Genomic DNA, 20,745 nt, shown 5'->3' with positions numbered 1-20,745 from the left:
AATACTCTAATAGCATATGCTTGGGAAATGGCCCTTTCCACTATTCTGTGCTGGTTCAGTCTTTTGGTGTATACAGAGAATTGTGGGAAGGATTAGGAGGCGGAGTGAGACAAGCCAGAGTCACTTTGGCAGTACACGAAGAGAAGGAAGATCGTGGAGATTCTGTGTCCATCCACTTCTTTTCTACCCTTAAAGACCAAGAATAAAGACTTTTGCTTATCCTGACTCCAGCTGATTTTAAAGCATCCAGGGTGCTAATTCAGTCTTCACACCTTTGTAAAACCTTATGTTCCAAATTTGTCTCCTTCTGTTCTCTCCAGTCCCAAGACAGCAAGCAATCCGATATAGGTTAAGCATGTGCAATTCTGAAGAATACCTTTTAGCCAGACTATGAGATAGCTATAAAACTAGGGAATTTAGGTGGCAGAGTGGATAGAGTGCTGGACTTGGAGTCAGGAAGATTCCTCTTCCTGAATTCAAATCTGGCTTCAGACAGGTACTAGCTATGTGACCCTGAGCAAGTCACTTAACTCTGTTGGCTTCAATTTCTTCATCTGTAAATTGAGCTGGAGAAAGAAATGGAAGACCACACCAGGATTTTTGCCAAGAAAACCCCAAATGGGGTCCTAAAAGGTAGGAAACAACTGAAAATGAACAACAAATAAAACCGGTCCCTCAGAACATATATCTTGGATGGACACTATGCCTAGAAAACAAGACGGGCCTAGAATTAGAGAAGAGGAGGAGATCAAACTGGGTTGCCTCTGAGAAATTGCTCAGTGCCTTTAGTTAACTCATACCCTAAGCTTGTCCCTGCAACAAGGTCCCATTTTTAAAAAAAATGCCAATATCTTTCCAGTGACGCTATATAGTTATGAGTCATAACTCATTATTAGTCTCTGAAAACCTAAAATTGCAGGTCATATAAAGGGCAACAAAGAGGACTGTTTTGGGGTGTGAATCATCGATGCCATTTTAACAACTGAGAACCATGCAAGGAAGGGTTAGCCTCAGAAAGATGAATAACCAGAAAAGGAAATAGACCGGTTATATGGCAAGGGTAAAGTATAAGAAATGAATAACCTTGTGTTCCTTTGATGGACTCATGATGTCAAGGGAATTAGAAAACAGCACCAGAATATTAGTTGACTGCTTGTAAAAGATTAATGTGAAAGTACAAACTAAACTCATGGAGGATGAGAAGGCAAAAAAGGGTTCCCATTCACAGTCATACATGGGAGTCTTCCCATCTAGGAAATCAAAAATCCATTTTTAGGGGAAGCTAGTTGGTATAGTGGATAGAGTACCAGCCCTGAACTCCAGAGGACCAGAGTTCAAATCTAGCCTCAGACACTTAACACTTCCTGGCTTTATGACCCTAGGCAAGTCACTTAACCTCAATTGCCTCAGCAAAAAAAAAATATATATATATCCATTAAAAAATGGAAATAATAATAATAATAATTTTCATATAGATGGTATATGCCTATAAGACCAATTCCTAGGAGAGTGAGACTGATTCCTTGAACTTGTGGAGTTCTGTACCTCAGAGGGTTCTGCCTATTGACCCGTGAATATAGCCTCTGCCCCTCCAACTTTGGCAAGATGGGGAAACCAATATAATGATGAAGAGAAGAAAGAGGGAAAAAAGAGGATCCATGTATATTGAGGCCCATAATTATGATTCTTTCCTCACAATTCCAAAATTCTCCCTTCTCCTTGACCTCTTTTCACATCTGTGGATCTGTGAAGACGATTATTCACTCATGTTTATGGACCAAGCTCTTTCCTTTCCTCCTTCTAACATCTTTCTACTCCTTCAATCAATCAACATATATTAATTAAGCACTTACTGTCTTCCAGGCATTCTGCATATATGGATGATGTGTGTGTATGTGTGTACATATAGTAGTGTGCACATAACACCGTACCTGGTGTATAGTAAATGTATAATTACTTTCCATTTTCACTCTGTGTGTACATATCCACCTATTTGTATATACATACATGGGTCCATGATTTAGGCATGAAGAATGAGATTATAAATAAATTGTATATACATACGTACAGTGAAAATAGAAGGCAATTTCAGAGGGAAGGCACTTGGGGACAGGAGAGGATAGAGGAGAGAGGAAGATTTAAGCTGAGTCAGATTGTCAAGGCAGTCAAGGAAGGAAGTAGAGAAGGGAATGGAGAATGACTCAGATGTCACCTGCTTTATGCTGTAGTTGTTTGTCCTTTATTCTCAAAGAGGATCATGACATCAGGAAGGTGATACCATGACTTTCAAATGATTTGGATTTAAGTGAGGGAGAGCTATGCAAAGTCACCAGCTTCACTTTCTCCTCCAGAACCACCTGGGTCCAGTGGCAAGATTTGACTGGAGAGTCTGGATGCAGTGGGAGACCTTGGCCTTATTAAGCTAATTTCTTTAACAGATTTTAGTCTGACTGAGTTATCAGTGATTAAGACTAAGTAAGAAATAAGACAGAGTATGGCCTTTTTTTTTTTTTTTGTCAGTCAAAAAAGAAAGAAAAATTATAATCTGGAAGGGGAAGATGCTCAAAGTTTCTGATCAAAAAAAAAAAAAATTGCCATTTACATTCACCCTGAGCCAATCAGGGCCCTAACACTGACCAGATGGGGCTTAGCCTGGAATCTATTGTTGGTCAGTTAATAGAGCCTGAATGAATTGGGTTTAAAAACATTGTCCTATGTGGCTCTTTTCAACATCAAGGTGATTCAAATCAATTCTAATGATCTTGTGATGGAGAGAGCCATCTGCACCCAGAGAGAGGACTGTGGGGACTGAGTATGGTTCACAACATAGCATTTTCACTTTTTATTGTTGTTGTATGCTTGCATTTTGTTTTTTTTTCTCATTATTTTTCCTTTTTGATTTGATTTTTCTTGTGCAGCATGATAATGGTAGAAATACATATAGAAGAATTGCACATGTTTAACATATATTGGATTATTTGCAGTCTAGGGGAGGGAGTGAGGGAAAGGGAGGGAGAAATAAAACTTGGAACCCAAGGTTTTGCAAGGGTGAATGTTGAAAACTATGCACATGTTTTGAAAATTAAATGATTTAAATTTTTTTTAATTAAAAAAAAACATTGTCTTTGCTGGCAGGCCCCAAGATATCTTGGGAGAATTCAGTTATCAAAATTTACATTCCTCTGGGCTGAGCATCTGCAGATAATGATATGACACTGTATGTGAAAAAAAGATATGAGAGTGTATATGAACAGAGGGAAGAGAAGGGAAAGAAGAAAAAAGAAAAGAGAAAAGAGCTGTTTTGCCCATTAGTCATTTCCAATTATGTCCCCAGTGGGGTAGCTCTTAATTCTACTCAGAACTTGTTGTTTGTTCTTCATTCTTGAAGAGGACATAATCCTCCCCTGATCTCTCTTATTTTAGAGCTCTTCAAGTTGCTCTCTCCTTTGTCCTATTGCATTTTTCCTTGTTGGGTATCTTATAGGAGCACGGATTTAAAGCTAGAAGAAATCTCAAAAAGTAATCTAGTTAGACACTACTTCCCTCTTCCCCTCTCACCTCATTCTATAGAAAAGAAAACTGAGGCTCAAAGTCTTTTGACTTACCCAAAACTATCTAGCTGGTAAGGGTCAAATTTGGAACTCAGAAACCAAGTTTAGCATTTTTTCCCACTCTACAAAACTGTAATTCCCTTCAATAAACTTCTGTGAAATACCTGAAAGCACAAGGTTCAAAAATGTAAAAAGATATAGTCACTACCTTCATAGAGTTACAATTTAATAAGGGGTATCTAGAGAAGTACAATTCAAGGTGGAGAGTGATGGACATAGGAGAGAACTAGACAAAGTGCCTTAGAGATCACAAAGAGGAAAGACACAAAAAAAGAACAGGAGAAAAATTCATAAGAAACTAAACAAGTTGACTGGCTTCAAAAGGAATATGTTAAATTTATTGTGTTCTTTAAAGTAAAAGTGAGCTATATGTAAAAGAGATTGTGATTTCACATATAATTATCTATTTTCAGTTCTGCTTTGTTTATGGAAATGTTACTCTTTTTTGATGGTTTTTAAGATGAGGAAAAATGCAGGGGCAGCTATGTGGCAAAATGGATAAAATTCCCCAAGCCTGGAGTCAGAAAGACTCATCTTTCTAAATTAAGTTGGGCCCAAGACACTTAGCTAGCTAGGTGATGCTGTTTACTCTGTTTGCCTCAATTTTCTCATCTGTCAAATGATGGCAAAATGAAACTGTCAGCCCACTCCAGGGAAAAACAAAAAACAAAAAAACAAGAAAACCCATGAATGGAATCACAAAGTGTCATTCATTGAAAAATGTCTGAACAACACAGCACAAATGAGGGAAAAATTGGGGAGGAATTTTTTTTTTTGAAAAGTAAAGAAAAAGTGGAAGAGACAAAATAAATATCTAGAACTGGGAGAAACAGAAAAAGTTTCATAAAAGAGTTGATACCGGAATTTATTCCAGAGGGAAAATAATTCTAAAAGGCAGAAAGGGAAGGAGAGAGTGCATTCCAGGCCCAAGGGAAAGAAGATACTGCAAATGCCAGAGGCAAGAAATAATTGTTGCTTGTCCTTCATTCTCTAAGAGAAATATGACATCAGGGAAATGATGCCATGATGTTCAAATTAATGGATTTAAATGAGGGAGAGCTGTGCAAGGTCTCCTGCCTCACTTTCCCCTCCAGAGCCATTTAGGTCCAGAGGCCAGATATAGATCAGGATGACTGGAGATGGTTCTAGATGCAATGGGAGACCTTGGCCTTTTAAAGCTAAAGTCTTCAACAGGTTTCAGTTTGACTTGGGCAATACTTATTCAATGCTTAAGGCTAGGTAGCAACGGAGGCAAAGAATATGCATGTCTTACCAGAAGAGCAATGGTCCTGAATGGCTCTGGACTTTTGAGTAGGTGAGAGAATTATGCACTCAGCCTGGAATGGTTGGTTGAGATGGCAAAGACAGAATTTTAACCAATCCAGTGATCTCAGAGTGGAGTCCTCACTTCCTCACAACCCATAGTGGAGATTCTAGGTGCAGAATGTACATTTCCTGGCATGGCCATGATTAGTGTTACTTGGCTGTATTTCTTTATCACTGGAAGAAGGGAGACACTGGGAAATCATGTTGATGCTTTTAAGAAGAGTATCATTTGGGGGATGGAGCCAAGATAGCAGAGTAAAGGAACTAAAAAAAATATATTAAAAAACATTTTAATTAGGAGAAGAGATAGATTGAATCAAGATTGTAGTGGGACTTGAATTCCAAGCTCAGGACTTTTCATTTTATCCTTTTGAGGCAATAGGGAACCACTGAAAGTTTTAGAGCAGTGAACTGATTTGGTCAGTCTTATGCTTAAGGAATACTCTTCAGGAAGTTGTGTGGATGTAGCCTCCCTGAATCATGTCTGGGATGCCAGAGTTTATCCTGAATCACATTAGATTGAAACAAGAAAAGTGACCCTGAAAACTCCAAGGAACAAGAAATTCCTTCTCTTATTCCTCTCCTCCCTCTCTCCAATATTTCATTTTCATCTACTTGAAATGAATAGACAACTTCTCCTGCTAGCCTTTTCTGATAAAGGGGCTGATAAATAACCTGAGACCTATTTATTAGCTGTAGAGTTTGGCCACCTTGTATTTATGGAAGGCAACCAGTAGGAGAGGGGAGAGGAGAAGGAATCTTTGCCTTATGGTCTGAAGATATAGCCCTAGCCTTGGTATGCTGAGCCATCATCCCTTATCAAATGTGGACTGGGGACTATGGAAAGGAGAAAGGAGATGATGAAGGGTGAATAAATGCAAATGCATGGCTCCCTCCTATGAGAAAAGTATCAGAAAAATTAAAGCTTACAATGATCTGAATCTGCTGAAGAAAGAGAACATCAGTCACAAGGATTGCTTTGATTGCCTGGTTGTTTTGATTTTTTGGTATGTGTGCTGTTAGAAAATTGAAGAAGGAACATCTGGATATTAAAGTGGGTGGAGCACTGGCTCTGGGTGAGGAGATCCTGAGTGCAAATCCAATATGGGACAATCATAAAGTCACTTTGTGACCTTGGCCAAGTTACTTTTTCTTAATAACTCTCTCCCCATTTTTTAATTTGGGGGCGGGGGGGGGGGGGGGAATCAGGGAAAGGTTAATAAACTGCCAGAGATAGGTTAACCTCTTTCCAAAGAAATAGGCAATAACCTCCATTACCTTCAGCAATATAGTTTAAATCAGGCTCCCTGAAGTTCCTTCTTAAATTTTATGATTCAGGGACAAATACCAGACCATGATGGAAAAGGTAGAACTGCTCAACTGAATTCCTAAAAACATAAATTGGAGTCCAAAAAAAAAATAGAGAAAGCAAGAAAAGAGAGGAGAAAAAGAGAGAGAGAGAGAGAGAGAGAGAGAAAGAGAGAGAGAGAGAGAGAGTAGGGGAGAGAGAGAGAGAAGAAGAGAGAGAGAAAGAGAAAAGGAGAGAGAGAGAGAAGGAGAGAGAGAGAGAGAGAGAGAGAAGGAGAGAGAGAGAGACAGAGAGACAGAGAGAGAGAGAGAGGAGAGAGAGAGACAAAAAGAGAGATGGGGAGAGAGACAAAGAGAGAGATGGGGGGAGAGAAAGAGAGAGAGAGAGAGAGAGGGAGGGAGAGAGGAGGAGGAGGAGGAAGAGAAGAAAGGGAGGAGAAAAAGAAAGAAAGATGTAAGAATGAAGCTAGAGAGCAGTTCTATTGAAAAAGTTCTGGGGATACCAGATAGAACCCAAAATAAAAATATGGCAGAGTGTGACTTGGTTCCCCAAAAACTTTATGAGGATTTGGGCATACAGCCTAAAATGAGGGAGACAGTTACCGTATTGTCCTCTGTCCTGATCAGACCACATCTGGAGCAACAGATACACACATAAGAAAATACAATTTTCAGCAGTGGAAAGAGGTGTGACTCTCAAATCAGAAGAGACCTTGGTTGGAATTGTTCATGGCTCTGTGATTATGTGATCTTGGGCAAGTCTCTTCATCTCCTGGGTTTCAGTTTTCTCATTTATAAAAATGAGAGGATTGTACCAAAAAGTCTGTAGTGGGACTGATTTGGGGGGAGGAAGAGAGGGAAGCAATGACCACTGGGACATTGAGAAAATCCTTGTATTCCTCACTTCCGCTCCAGGGTAGCAAGGAACGGTTTCACTGGCAAAGTCACAATGTGAAGCAGAGTGGTGTGGACGACATGGTGCTGCTCCCCCAGATCAACGAGGATGCCATTGTGAGCAACCTCAAGAAACGTTTCTTGGACGACTACATCTTTGTATCCACCCAAGTCAGGCAGGGGACAAGTACTGGGCAGAACCTGAAGAATTCTATGCGATGCCTCTCCTTCTCTTCCCCTGCCCTTTCCTTCTCTCCCCTCTATGTCTCCTTCTCACCCTGAGAAAGAGGAAGCAAAGTGAATTAATTAATACTGGCTCTGTCCTACCACAGGGCATGGAGCATGGGATATCAGGTTCTGGCCACAAAGTAGCCCTAGAAGATACTGTAAGCAGCTGGATGGGGCAGTGGATAGATAAGAATGCTGGACCTGGAGTCAGGAAGACTTGGTTTCAGATCTAGCCTCAGACACAACTAGTTTTGGGCAAGTCACTTAATCTCAATTTCTTCAGTTAAAATGGGGCTAATAATAGCACCTACTTCCCAGGGCTATTGTAAAGATCAAATGAGATAACTGAAAAGTGCTTGGCACAGTGCTAGGTACATAGTAAGTGCTGTGTAAATATTAGCTATTATCAGCTGAAAAAACTAGGGGTTTTACCTTGGAAAAGAAAAGACTGGGAAGAAAGAAGGAGATTATATATTCAAGTATTTGAAGAAAAGAAGACAGATGGGCTGTCTTTAAGAGGAGGGGATTAGCTTTAATCTGTTTGGTCTCAGAGGATAGGACTAAAAACAATAGACAAATCCAGGGACTATGGAGCTAAAGCTGAAAGAAATATCCCAGGTCAAATAATCCAACTCCCTCATTTTACAAATGAAGGAATTGAAGCCAGGAAATGGCTTTTAGTTTCAAGGAGAGAAAGCTTAACTAAGCACGAGAGCTGTATAAAAGAGGAAGGAGCTGCTTCAGGTAACAGCTCGTTCCTCTTCCCTAAAAGGTTTTTAAAGAGAGTTTAGTTAGTCATTTTTTGGGGATAGGCAGTAGAAAGAGCCCTGGTTCTGGAACTGGGTGATCTGTATTAAAATTCCTGCTCACTCTGCTACTCTAGATGTGTGACTTTGAAGGCTAGATTAAAACCTCTTTCCCCTCTAACTCTGAGTTAGGATCTATAATCCTACAGCCCCTTTCAACTTTTAGCTCTATAGTCCTAAAGCCTCCTTCTAGCTCTAGATTAACTGTATGATCCTAAGGCCCCCTTCCAGTTCTAACTCTTTCCTAGGATTCCCTTTCAGCTCTAATTCTATGGTCCTAAGGTTTCTTTCCAGCTCTAATCTGGAATTCTAGACAAATCTATATTTTAAAGGAGAATTCCTATTCAGAGGCAGGCTAAACTAGATCCTTCTGAACTCTCTTCCATTGAAAGCAGATAGCAGGAAAAGGGGAGGAAGAGATTATTCCAGGAACTATGTCTGGTCCTTAACCCAGCAGCTCAGACCTACATTGGCTCAGTTCTCATCTCTGTTAACCCCTTCAAGCAGATGCCATATTTCACTGACCGAGAGATTGAGCTGTACCAAGGAGCGGTGAGACCTGTACCCTGGGGGTGGGGGATGATGTTGGTAGGAGAAATTGGTATCTCCATCCACCCCTATTCATGACACAATCAGACTAAATTACTCTTCCCTTTTTCAGTTATCCTCCACCCCATGCCCACCCACTCCCCATCATATCTGATTCTCTGGGTGAACCAGATCTTTTGCAATGTCTCCACTCCTCAAGGATTTCTGAAGTCTCTTGGATGTTCAAAGGATTTCTGAGATTCTCTTTGATCTTCCCAAGAATTCCAACTCTATTAACTTCCTTTGGGCCTCAGTTTTCTCATCTATAAAAAAGGAGGGGATTGGATTATAAGACATCCAAGTTCCCTTTCAATTCTAGCTATGACTTGCCCCCTTCCTGGCACTATAGCCATCCTACCCAGAACTGTCATGATGTCTAATATGGGGAGGGGGTCCTCAGGGCCCTGCCCACCTGATGCCCCTCTGAACAGAGGAAAGGAGCATGGATTATAGGGGAACTGACCATCTTCTTCATCCACTCTGACCCCAGGCTCAGTATGAGAACCCGCCACACATCTATGCCCTCACGGACAATATGTATCGAAACATGCTCATTGACAGTGAAAACCAGTGTGTCATTATCAGGTACCATTAAGCCTCACACCCTGAACCCCATTCACCCCAGATCTCCTACCTCTTTGAGTCTGCCTTATCCTACTGAGCCCGGTTAACCTAACCTGGGAGCCCAGACCTGAACATCTCCATCCCCACCCTTCCCCGATTTCTACTTCTTCCCTGTTCCCTGAGCTGAGGGACACGAACCCAGCACACTCTGGGTCCTCCTTCTTCCCGGAGGCTGAATCCCATCTCTCTCCTCTTTCCCCCACAGCGGAGAAAGTGGGGCAGGGAAGACGGTAGCTGCCAAATACATCATGGGCTACATATCCAAAGTTTCTGGAGGGGGAGAGAAAGTCCAGGTGAGTAGGAGGGAGGGGAGAATGGCCACCCTCATGATCCCTATACTTACCTAATGGATGCGGGTAGAGAGAGGACTGGACACCATGAAGAGCATGTGAATGGAGATGTTTAGCCTGAAGAGCAGCTGGGTTTGGGAGTTGAGAGGAAACAGTCCAGGGGCTCTCCAATAGATACCTCAGTTACATAAAATGTATTTAAAAGGGATTAGATTTGCTCTACTTGGTTCCAAAGGAAGAACCAGGAACATTGCAGGTGGAAGCTTGATGTGGAAGACTCAGTCAGGAGAGCTATGAGTTGCTTCAGGCGGGAGTTAGCTCCTATTATTTAAAAAAAAATCCCCAAAACAGAAGCTGGCTGACCATTTAGCAAAGCTGTTGTATTTGGGGTTCACTGGGAACAGCTAGATTTGAAGCCAGAGGACCTGATTTCAAATCCTAGTTCTGCTTTATTTTTACTTGTGTGACTCTGGGTAAGTCATTTAATTTCTGGGCCTCAATTTCCTTATTTGAAAAAAATAAGGCATTGGACCTGAAGGTGACCCTGGAGGTTCCTTCCAGCTTTCCATTGAAATTCCTAGAAGAATCTTGAAAGGGAATCAGGAGAACTAGATTTGAATCCTGGCTACAACAAATGTGAGGCTGCAGACAAGTCATTTTTCTTCTCTGAGCCTATTTCCTCTTATATAAAATGGGGATAAAGTGTATGAGCTGCCTTCTTCACAGGAATAATGTGTCCAGCCTGAGTCCTGGCTACCACAAAAGTGTGACTGCGGACAAGTCATTTTCCCTTTCTGATCCTCAGTTTCCTCCTATGTAAAAATGGGGATAAAGCTGTATGAGCTGCCTTCTTCACAGGAGTAATGTGTCCAGCTAGGGACTGGACTCATGCCTTCATTAGAATTGGGAATTCCTGACTGCCAATGCAGGTAGTTGGCACCTTCTTTGCAACCCAGAGTTTTAGAGGCCACCTGGCACGCTGGGAGGTTTAGTGATTTGCTTCATATCACCCAGCCAGGATGTGGCAGGGGTGGGATTTGAACTTGTCTTCCTGAGTCCAAGGCTAGCTTTATCCTATCCTGCTGAGCCCTGGTTAACGTACCCAGACCTGAACATCTCCATCCCCACCCTTCCCTCATTTCTACTTCTTCCCTGTTCCCTGAGTTTGAGGAACACAGAACCCAGCACACTCTGGGTCCGCCTTCTTCTGGGAGGTCCCTAGCTCTCTGTCCATCATATGGCACAACTTATCAGAGAAATGGGACTTCCTATCTGGCCTCCATGGTCCCTTCCGGCTCTAGAACTCTGGGCTCCTGTTTTCTGCCTTCGGTCAGGCCAGTCTCTGGCCCTGATACCCACCCTGACCATTCCCCTCTCCCCTTCCATCCCACCTGCAGCATGTAAAGGACATCATCCTGCAGTCCAACCCACTGCTCGAAGCCTTTGGGAACGCCAAAACCGTTCGCAACAACAACTCCAGCCGTTTTGTGAGTCTTCCCAGTAAGGGTCCCGGAGCGCCCAGCACCCACCCGTACCCATTGCCCAGCCACCTAGAACCCACGCCAGGCTTTCACAAGGGCCTTGGTCCATGAGCTCAACGCTACATCACAGAGCCTCTCATCAGGGCACCCTGGGTACCCATCCAGCCTCTCAGGGCCAGCCTCCTCCCTGAGCCTGCCCTGCCCAAGCTGGGCCATAAGCCTCTGGCCTGTCCCTCAACAGAAGGGTTCTGAGCCTGGGCCTAGGCACTATTTCCTCCTTGAGGAAAGCAGAAGGCACTTGATTTTGGAGCCAAAGAACTTGGGTTTTAATCCCAGTTCTGCTGTGTGAACAAGTGTTTCCCCTCTCTGAGTATGTCTATCTGTAAAATGAGACGGGGTCCTTTTAGGTGGAAGTCTATGATCTCATGTCTGTCTCTGGAGGGACAGTGGGGTCCCGGATATCTGGAGCCCGGCTTAGCTGACTCCTGTTATCCAACAGCATTGCACAAGCTCTAGCCCTACACCCAGCAAATGTGGGCTCCGAGGCTAGAGATCCCTTCCCCCATGCACATATGTGCAGAAACACTAGTCCTGAAACCCGGGTAAATGTGAGCTCCAAAGTCCCTAGAGATCCCTTCCTGCATATATGTATGTGCAGCAACACTAGTCCTGACACCCCAGTAAAGTCCTGTTTCTAGAGATCCCTCCCCACATGCCCAAGTGTGCAGCAACACTAGCCCTGCAAGCAACTGACTGGCTCTCTGGGCTCAGGGCAAGTACTTTGAGATCCAGTTCAGTCGAGGAGGGGAGCCAGACGGTGGGAAGATCTCCAACTTCCTCCTGGAGAAATCTAGAGTGGTCTCACAGAACGAGAGTGAGAGGAACTTCCATATCTACTACCAGGTGAGGGGACATGGGGAGAGGGGTTAAGGTGGGGTCCTGGGAACGGAGAAAGGTTTGGAAAACACTATGGGGACCAATCAGTTGCAGGGGTCCTCAAACTTTTTAAATAGGGGGCCAGTTCACTGTCCCTCAGACTGTTGGAGGCCGGACTATAGTAAAAGCAAAAACTTTGTTTTGTGGGCCTTTAAATAAAGAAACTTCGTAGCCCTGGGGGAGGGGGATAAACGTCCTCAGCTGCTGCATCTGGCCCGTGGGCTATAGTTGGAGGACCCCTGAGTTAAAGGATCAATAAGCATTTGCTTAATGGTTCTTATGTGCAAATATAAGTGAAACAAAGCCAGCTCTCAGAAAGACAAGTACATCTATAAATACATCCTACATGGATGCAAAATGTCCCAGCTGATTTAGGGAGGATGGGTATGAGAAGTGAGCAGTGATGGAGATGAGGGGATGGATGCTGGCAGCCTGGGAAGCAAGGCCCAGTGGGTAGAGGCAAAGGGGGGAAAGTTAGTAATGCAGAAAACCAGAGAGCCAAGAAAGAACCGGGGGAGGATCCTGGGACCCAAAACTGGGGAAGCAAGAGATTGGAGGGTGCATTCACATCCCTGGAGGTGAGGACTCTGGGGGGCTTGGTGGGTGATTTAAGTGTCTAGCCTGAGAGACTCCCATCACCTCCACTGATTGTTCTAGGAATTGACCGGTGCAGGGCTCTGGGCACGTAGAGGGCTGGTTTCGGGAGGGCCTTGCCTGCATTTCTCCTTCCTTCATTTATCTATTCTTTCCACCATTTTTTCCCTCTGTCCATCAGCTGCTAGAAGGTGCCTCCCAGGAGCAGCGGCAAAACCTGGGCATCATGACCCCTGACTACTATTATTACCTCAACCAATCTGACACCTACAAGGTGGACGGAACCAATGACCTCAATGATTTTCACGAGACTCTGGTAAAGGCCCAGTGGCCCCTATTCCCACCAACCCTTCCCCCCCGGCACCTAGGCTGAGCCCACAGGGAGATGCGTCAGTCTGGGACACAGCCATCTTCTCTATTCACATCAGGGGATAAAACTAGGGGAAGTTGTGTCCCGGGAGCCACGTCCTCAAACCGAAGGGGCCGCCCCTTCCCGGCCAGGTCTCCTACATGTTTGAGCTACACCCCCATCTCTTCCACCTCCGCATCCCTTCAGCCGGCTAAGGGAATAGCACTGGCTTATACCCTCAGGGGGCAGCCACGGGTGGGGCAGGGCAGTAATGGGGGCAATAAAATGGCAGACACTGGTCAGTCATGGAGGGCAGGGGCTAAGCAGAGATAATGACTGGACACGAGTAGAGGCAGGGGCCTCTGGGCCCAGACAGGAGCAGAGACAGAGGGAAGGGGGCAAGGGCAGGGACGGGAAGTAGGCCATGGTCAGGGGCTCCCAACAAAGGCACTGACCACCTTGGGGCGTGCTCACAGGAAGCCATGCAGGTCATCGGGATCCCACCCAATGTCCAGCAGCTGGTCCTGCAGATCGTGGCTGGAATCCTACATCTGGGCAACATTAGCTTCTGCGAAGAGGGCAACTACGCCAGAGTGGAGAGCACAGACTGTGAGTGCTCGGGAGTGCGTGGGAACCCAGGGCAAGGGTTCTAAGGGGGAGGGGGCAGCAGGAGCTCTAGAGAGAAGAGGCTGTGGAGAGCAGGGAGCTGTGGCCTTGACCTCGGACCTCATCCCAGTCCTTCCCCCAGTGCTGGCCTTCCCTGCCTACTTGCTGGGCATCGACAGCGGGCGCCTCCGGGACAAACTAACGAGCCGCAAGATGGACAGCCGATGGGGTGGCCGGACGGAGTCCATTAATGTAACCCTGGGCGTGGAGCAGGCCGCCTACACGCGGGATGCCCTGGCGAAGGGGCTCTATTCCAGGCTTTTTGATTTCCTGGTGGAGGTAAGTCCCTGTATGGTGAGCAGAGGGGTGAGGCGGTGGGAACCGGGCATCTACAAGCTGGGTGACCCTGGGCAAGGCGCTGAAACTCAGAAAACAGCAATAATAGTTTCTGCTCTTGGGAGGATCAAATGAGGTCCTGTGCAAAAAAGACTTTGCAACCTTAAAGAACCATAGGATTCTAAATAATGGGGATAAGAAAGGAAAGTCCTGGGCCGATAGTTTCAGTGGGTCTCTGAAGGCAGTGTCTGGGGCAGGCTGATCCTTTTCAAACTTACCAGGCAAGATAATGAGAACTGGAGGAATCTTGTCTATAAGAGACTTTTACAGTCTTTATATTTTTTTTTAAAAGCTTTTATTGATGTCTTTTTTTTTAACATCATGATAATTTCCCATAGTATCCTTCCCTTTCCCCTATTCAGAGAGCTACCCAATATTAAAAAAAAAAAATTAAGACAGAGAAAAAGAAGGAAGAAATAAGGATAATTGATCAATACATTTAAAAAATCCTACATTTGTGGACCTCTCACTCCTGCAATGTGGTGGTAGTGAGATATCTTTTCCCGATCTCTTCTTTTGAGTCACGCTTGTTTTTTATAATTTGCGATTTTCACCTTTTTTTTTTTTTTGGTAGTTCTTTCCATCAATGTGATTATAGTTACCATATAGATTGTTTTCTTGGCTCTGCTTAGTTCACTCTGTCTGCATCAATGCATATAAATCTTTCCAAGCTTCCTCTGTAATCGTTACATTTCTCACAGCTCAGTAATATTCCATTTACATTCATGTACCTCAATTCATTTGGGTATTCCCCAATCCATGGGCAATCCAAAGTGCTACTGTAAATATTTGGGAGGTTGCTTCTATCAAAGGACTCTAGTTCTAGTAGCAGAATTTCTGGATCAGAAGGATACAGACATTTGAGTTATTATATTTGCCTAATTCCAAATTGCTTTCCAAAATGGTTGTACCAATTCACAGCTTCACCAACAATGCACCAGGGTGTCTATATTTCCACAAGACCTCCCATAGTCCTTCATGTTGCCAACCTTTGACAATTTGCTGGGTATAAAGAAAAAGAAACAGGATTGGGTTATGAGTAGATAAGAATTCTAGAGCTGGAGTGGAAAGACCTAAATTCACATCCTACCTCAGATACTTACTAGCTGTAAAGGGCAATTCACTTAAACTCCAGTTTCCTCATCTGTAAATCAGGGAGGATAATAGTGATGTGATCTATAGTGTGGGGTTTGGCACCAGATGATATAATCACGTGATGAGGTCAGGAGGTCAAAGATAATGGGCAAAAAGATTGTGAAGAATCACAACAAGGTAATCTCCCTGCCAAAAGTTACCTTTATTAACGAGTAAAGATCTCACATAATCGAATTATGATTTTGTGCCATATTTTGGGAAGGGGCAACTTTTTTTTTCTTTTTTTAAAATTTTAATAGCTTTTTATTTAAAAGTTATATGCATGTAATTTTACAGCATTGACAATTACCAAACCTTTTGTTCCAATTTTTCCCCTCCTTTCCCCCACTCCCTCCCCTAGATGGCAGGATGACCAATGCATGTTAAACATATTAGAGTATAAATTAAATACAAAATAGGTATATATGTGAAGGGGCAACTTTTATAAACAGAAGGAGAGAGGAGAAATCAGGAGAATTGTTTTGACAAATGGTTGGGATATTTTGCTTGAAGGATAAGATCAAGGAGTAGGGAAAGATCATGGATATTTGAAGGACAAAAACAAAATATGGGAAAACAAAGTCAGGGGAAATTTGGAAAAACAAAGTCAGGGGAGATTTGGAGGGGACATTTTCAGAATGGATTAAGGAATTTTGGTGTTGGGTACAGAGCATGCTGGCTTGAGTTCCCATCAATAGCACTTATTTTGTGGGGTTGTAGTGAGGATCAAATGAGATACTGTAAAGATTTGCAAACTTTGCAAAGGGTTTTATAAGTACAAGCTTTTTTTGTTTTTGTTGCATTTCTTTTATTATTATTGACTTGGAGCATTTTTCATATGATTATTAATAGTTAACAATTCTTTTCATCCTATTTATACATCTCCTTTGTGTACTTATGCCCATGGTCTCTAGACAAAGGGAGGGGATGTTAAAGGAGGAAGAAAGAATGGTAGGAAAAACATGGAAATCCACATACAAGACAAGCTACTCCCTCTGGACCTCAATTTCCTCATCTTCAAAATTAATATAAACTATATCAAATTGATTACCATCTCTCAAGGAAGAGGAAGGGGAAGGGGAGGGAAAGAAAGAAATTTTGGAACGCAAAGTTTTTAAAAGATGAATGTTTAAAAGCATCTGTACATGTAAATAGGAGAAAATAAAAATGGTATTTTAAAAAAACAAAAATTACCAATTGGTCCTTAGCTTGCTTCTGAGCTTTGACATTCTTTCTATGAGTCAATGATCTCTCTTATTTCATTCCTTCTCTCCTAAAACTTATCTTCTGCTGACCCCTTTCATTCCTCTCTAAACTATCATCTTAATTCTGAGATCCCAAACCTCTCCCCAAGTCATTGCTATGATTATTATTGTCAATAGTAATTAATATTTATATAGCATTGATGTTTGTAAATAAAAAGCTAGGTTTGGTAAGTATATTTTGTAAATAAAAAGCTATAATAAAAAAAATTATGTAGCACTTTAAAATTTGAAAAACACACTACTTACATCATTTCATTTGATCCTCTCATCATTCATATGAAGTAGGTGCTGTTATTATTTCCACTTTACACTTGAGGAAACTGAGGTTCAGCAACTGGAAAGTATCTGAGAGGACCTCCAACAATCACATTTTTCTGACTCTAAATCTTATTTTCTACCTACCACAAAAGATAGTTGCTTTTCTTTCCTCTCTGATTCTTCGAGACAGTATAGACAGGTGAGAGAGAAAAAAAATAAAATTAAAAATGCATAGCCAAGAATAAAAGAACCCTAGAAGGAAGCAAAAGACAGCTCTGAACACAATATGTAGTATTTGTTGTACAGGTTTTCTTGAAATGAAAATTTATTGCTTTATATTGAATCCTCTCCTTTTTTCTCCTGTGTATATGGAAATGTTCTTTTTGCTTTTCTTGTTTTATATTTAAGTTTTAAATGAATAAAAAATTTATTGAGAGAGAGACACAGAGAGACAGAGACAGAGAAATGGAAAGACAGAGACAGAGAGAGATGAGGAAAGAGAGGGGGGAAGGAGGAGACGGGGGGAAGGAGAAGACAGGAGAGAGAGAAAGTGAAAGAGTGAGAGAGAGAGAGAGAGAGAGAGAGAGAGAGAGAGAGAGAGAGAGAGAGAAGGGAAGGGAAGGAAAGGGAAAAGGAGAGGAGAGGAAAGGAGAGGAGAGGAGAAGAGAGGAGAGGAGAGGAGAGGAGAGGAGAGGAGAGGAGAAAAGAGAGAGAGAGAGAGAGAGAGAGAGAGAGAGAGAGAGAGAGAGAGAAGGGAACTGAAATCTTAGTGCATCATCTTGGCCATCATTGCTCCCCTTTGATCAGTGGCTGTGAGTACTGGGCAGCCCCATTTCCTCCTTTCTAACAGCCCTGGTCCTGCTCCTTGCCTCCATAGGCCATAAACCGAGCCATGCAGAAGCCACAAGAAGAATACAGCATTGGAGTGCTGGATATCTATGGCTTTGAAATATTCCAGGTAATAGATAACATGGTAGACAGAGCCAAACTTGGGCCTCAGAGCCCCTTTCCCCCATCTGCTCCCATCCCACCTTGTAGTTCCTCTTTGCTCCCCATCCCCCAGTTTCCAGAGGTTCACCCACTGCCCTCATTGCCACCCTATTAGGGTGGGAGGGGAGGGGAGGGAAAGGTGGGCTGAAAGCAGGGAATAGTGATGGCTTCAGGACCTTCTTCCTGCCCCCAGAGAAATGGCTTTGAGCAGTTCTGCATCAACTTTGTGAATGAGAAACTACAGCAGATTTTCATCGAGCTGACACTGAAGGCCGAACAGGTAAGTGTCCCGATACCCAGGAGAGAGGAAGAGACAGAGGAACCAAAGTGGTTCCAAAGTGGTTGCATCCCCAGACCTGAGCCCTCTGAAATACTATAAAAAGCGCACAATAAAGAACAAAGGAGGTAACCTATAAAGAAGGAAAGAAAAGATGGATAGCTCTGAACACAATGTATCTAATACTTTCAATTGAGGAGATCTGAGAGCTTGAAGAATCTAGCACCTGATTTGATCCTTGAAGAAAACAAAGGATTTTGAAGGACAGAAATTATGGAAGGAAGCTATTTTCACAAACATGGGGATGGTTGGGGTAGAGAGTGGGGTGGGATGACCTTTACAAATGCATGGAGACAGACAGATGGCATGTGAATTTTGGGGAATCTGGGGACCAGATCTCAAAATGTAAAATCTAACTAGGACAAGAGTAGCATCCTTTTTTGTTGTTGCTGAGGCAACTAGGGCTAAGTGACTTATCCAGGATCACACAGCTGGGAAGTATTAAGTGTCTGAGATCAGATTTGAACTCAGGTCCTCCTGACTTCAGGGCTGGTGCTCTATCTACTGTGCCATTTAGCTGCCCTAAAAGTAACATCCCTAAACTTTTGTTTCAAAGACAGCAGTGGTACTTTAGAGTGGCTCTGGCATCAGGCAGAGTTAACAAATATTTTTTTAAGCACTTACTATGTACCAGGTGCTGTTTTATGCCCTGGGGATATTAAGAAAGGCAGAAGTCCCTGCTCTCAAGGAACTCATTGTCTAGTAGGGAAGACAATATGCAAAAAACTTTTTTGACCAAGATAGAGACATGATGAATCTGAGATAATCAGTGGAATGAATACATTGGAATTAAGGGGGGTTGGGAAATACTTGTAGAAGGTGGAAGAAGCCAGGATGGAGAAATGAAAAAGGAGAGAATAGAAAGCATGGAGAACAGTCCAGTGAAAAGGCCCAAAGTCAAGAGACCAGTTAGTCTTATTATACAAATTACCAACAGCTAGGAGGCAGTGTCACTGATCACAGAGTACAGGATGGGTACAACCGGTGAACTCTTCCTAAGTTTATCCCATCTCAGACACTTCCTAGTTGTGTGACCCAGAGCAATCACTTAACCCTGTTTACCTCAGTTTCCTTATTTATAAAATGAGCTGGAGAAGGAAATGGCGAACCCCTCCAGTGTCTCTGCCAGGAAGAGAAGGACAAGACCAAAGGACAACAACAAAGGATGGGGAGAAGGTGGTAAAGTCTAAAAAGATTAGAAAAGTATGGGAAAAGGGCAGATTATGAAAGGCTTTAAAAGTCAAATAGAGCATTATAGAGTTGATACTGGGGGTAATGGGAAGCCTCTAGGATTAAAAGGAGGAAATAGAATGATCAGAAGTATACTTTAGAAAGAGAGTGATCTTCAAAATTGCTTGGGAGCACTCACAGTTAGGGGAATCTGGAAAAGCCTTGGGGAGTAAATGGCCTTTCATTTGGGCCTGAAAGGAGCCAGGATTCCCTAGAAGCAAAGGTGAGAAGGGTGCATTTCAGGCAGAGATAACCTGTGTGAAGGGCAGGCACTGAGTCTGGAGACACAGTATTACATATGGGCTATAGGAAACAGCCAGGTTTGAATGGAACATTGTGCTCCTACAGGAGAGTAATATTGGGGGACATGGTTTCTGCTCAATATACCCTCCAAGGGATTCCAAAGCCCTTCCAGGTTTGACCTGGCCCTTCAGCCCCAACTATGGACACAGACATGCGGGTCCCCTATTCAGCTTTGGCTTTCCCGGCAAAATACAGACAGCATTTAATGCTGTCAGACTTGGGCTACTTTATGGAGGTAGGAGGTGGGGAGAGATTATACATAAAGAGACTCCAATAGACTTATGGTGAAAAGAGCCATCCATATCCCGAGAGAGAGCTGTTGAGACTGAATGAGGATCAAAGAGGAATATTTCCACTTTTTTTTTTTTGTTGTTGATGTCGTTTGTTTGCTTGTTTTTTTTTCTTTCTCGTGTTTTTTCCCCCTCTTGATCTGATTTTTTCTTGTGCACCATGATGAAGAGTTTAGGAAAATTGCACATTTAACCTATATTAGATTGCTTGCTGTCTAAGGGAGGGAAAGGGAAAGGAGGGAGAAAAATTTGGAATATAAGATTTTGAAGAGGTGAATATTAAAAACTATCTTTGCATGTATTTGGAAAAATAAAAAACTATTTAAAAAAGAGGGGCTAGGAAGGAGATAATTGTGAAGTGAGGTAGAGGGAGACCTGAATCTGAGCAGGATAAGAAGGAATCTTCATTATCACCAGGTGCTGGGATGGAGGAAAGGAGACTAGGGTTAGAACAGTTAAGGGAACCCTGAGCTCCTTGCTTAGAATGGAAGAGGGGTCTTCCTTCAGTTCCCCCCTATTTACTCACTACTCATTGTTGTTTTCTTCCCATCCCTCCCCAGGAGGAATATGTTCAGGAAGGCATCAAATGGAGCCCCATCCAATACTTCAACAACAAGGTTGTATGTGACCTCATCGAGAACAAACTGGTAAGCCCAAGATCTGGGTGATGCACGTGGGGAGCAGGGCAAGGGTCTGTGAAGAAGGACTCTGTTGGAGGCGGCTATTTCTTCCCAGAGAGTACCATGGATAAGGGGGAGCTTGGAGTATTGATTGTTCCTATCTCCAATGTGACTGCCAGTCAAGCAATCTAGGTCAAGGACAAAATCACCAGGGATGAAAGCCTGTGATCACAAGAGCTGCCAGTGTCACAAGTGATGGCAGGGATCAGTGTTAGAATAGA

General features: G+C 43.1%; 1 protein-coding gene across 2 annotated transcripts in view; it reads left to right on the top strand.

The window, feature by feature from the left end:
- MYO1F (myosin IF) overlaps positions 1-20,745 on the top strand; it is a 55,574-nt gene that overhangs the window by 12,020 nt on the left and 22,809 nt on the right. The window contains exons 2-13 of one of the 2 annotated variants that reach the window (XM_051972490.1): positions 7,161-7,298; positions 8,636-8,725; positions 9,252-9,346; positions 9,591-9,678; positions 11,073-11,162; positions 11,928-12,059; positions 12,868-13,002; positions 13,512-13,644; positions 13,784-13,980; positions 17,572-17,652; positions 17,878-17,964; positions 20,405-20,491. In XM_051972490.1, coding sequence (XP_051828450.1) covers positions 7,161-7,298; positions 8,636-8,725; positions 9,252-9,346; positions 9,591-9,678; positions 11,073-11,162; positions 11,928-12,059; positions 12,868-13,002; positions 13,512-13,644; positions 13,784-13,980; positions 17,572-17,652; positions 17,878-17,964; positions 20,405-20,491 — 1,353 coding nt within the window. Of the gene's footprint in view, positions 1-6,649; positions 7,299-8,635; positions 8,726-9,251; positions 9,347-9,590; positions 9,679-11,072; positions 11,163-11,927; positions 12,060-12,867; positions 13,003-13,511; positions 13,645-13,783; positions 13,981-17,571; positions 17,653-17,877; positions 17,965-20,404; positions 20,492-20,745 lie in introns of those variants that run through there. The other variant, XM_051972489.1, reaches the window with a different exon arrangement.

This window comes from Antechinus flavipes, chromosome 1, assembly GCF_016432865.1.
Source record: "Antechinus flavipes isolate AdamAnt ecotype Samford, QLD, Australia chromosome 1, AdamAnt_v2, whole genome shotgun sequence".
NCBI lineage: Eukaryota > Metazoa > Chordata > Mammalia > Dasyuromorphia > Dasyuridae > Antechinus > Antechinus flavipes.
The sequence above is the reverse complement of the archived record's forward strand: the minus strand, read 5'-3'. Positions and strand labels throughout refer to the sequence as shown.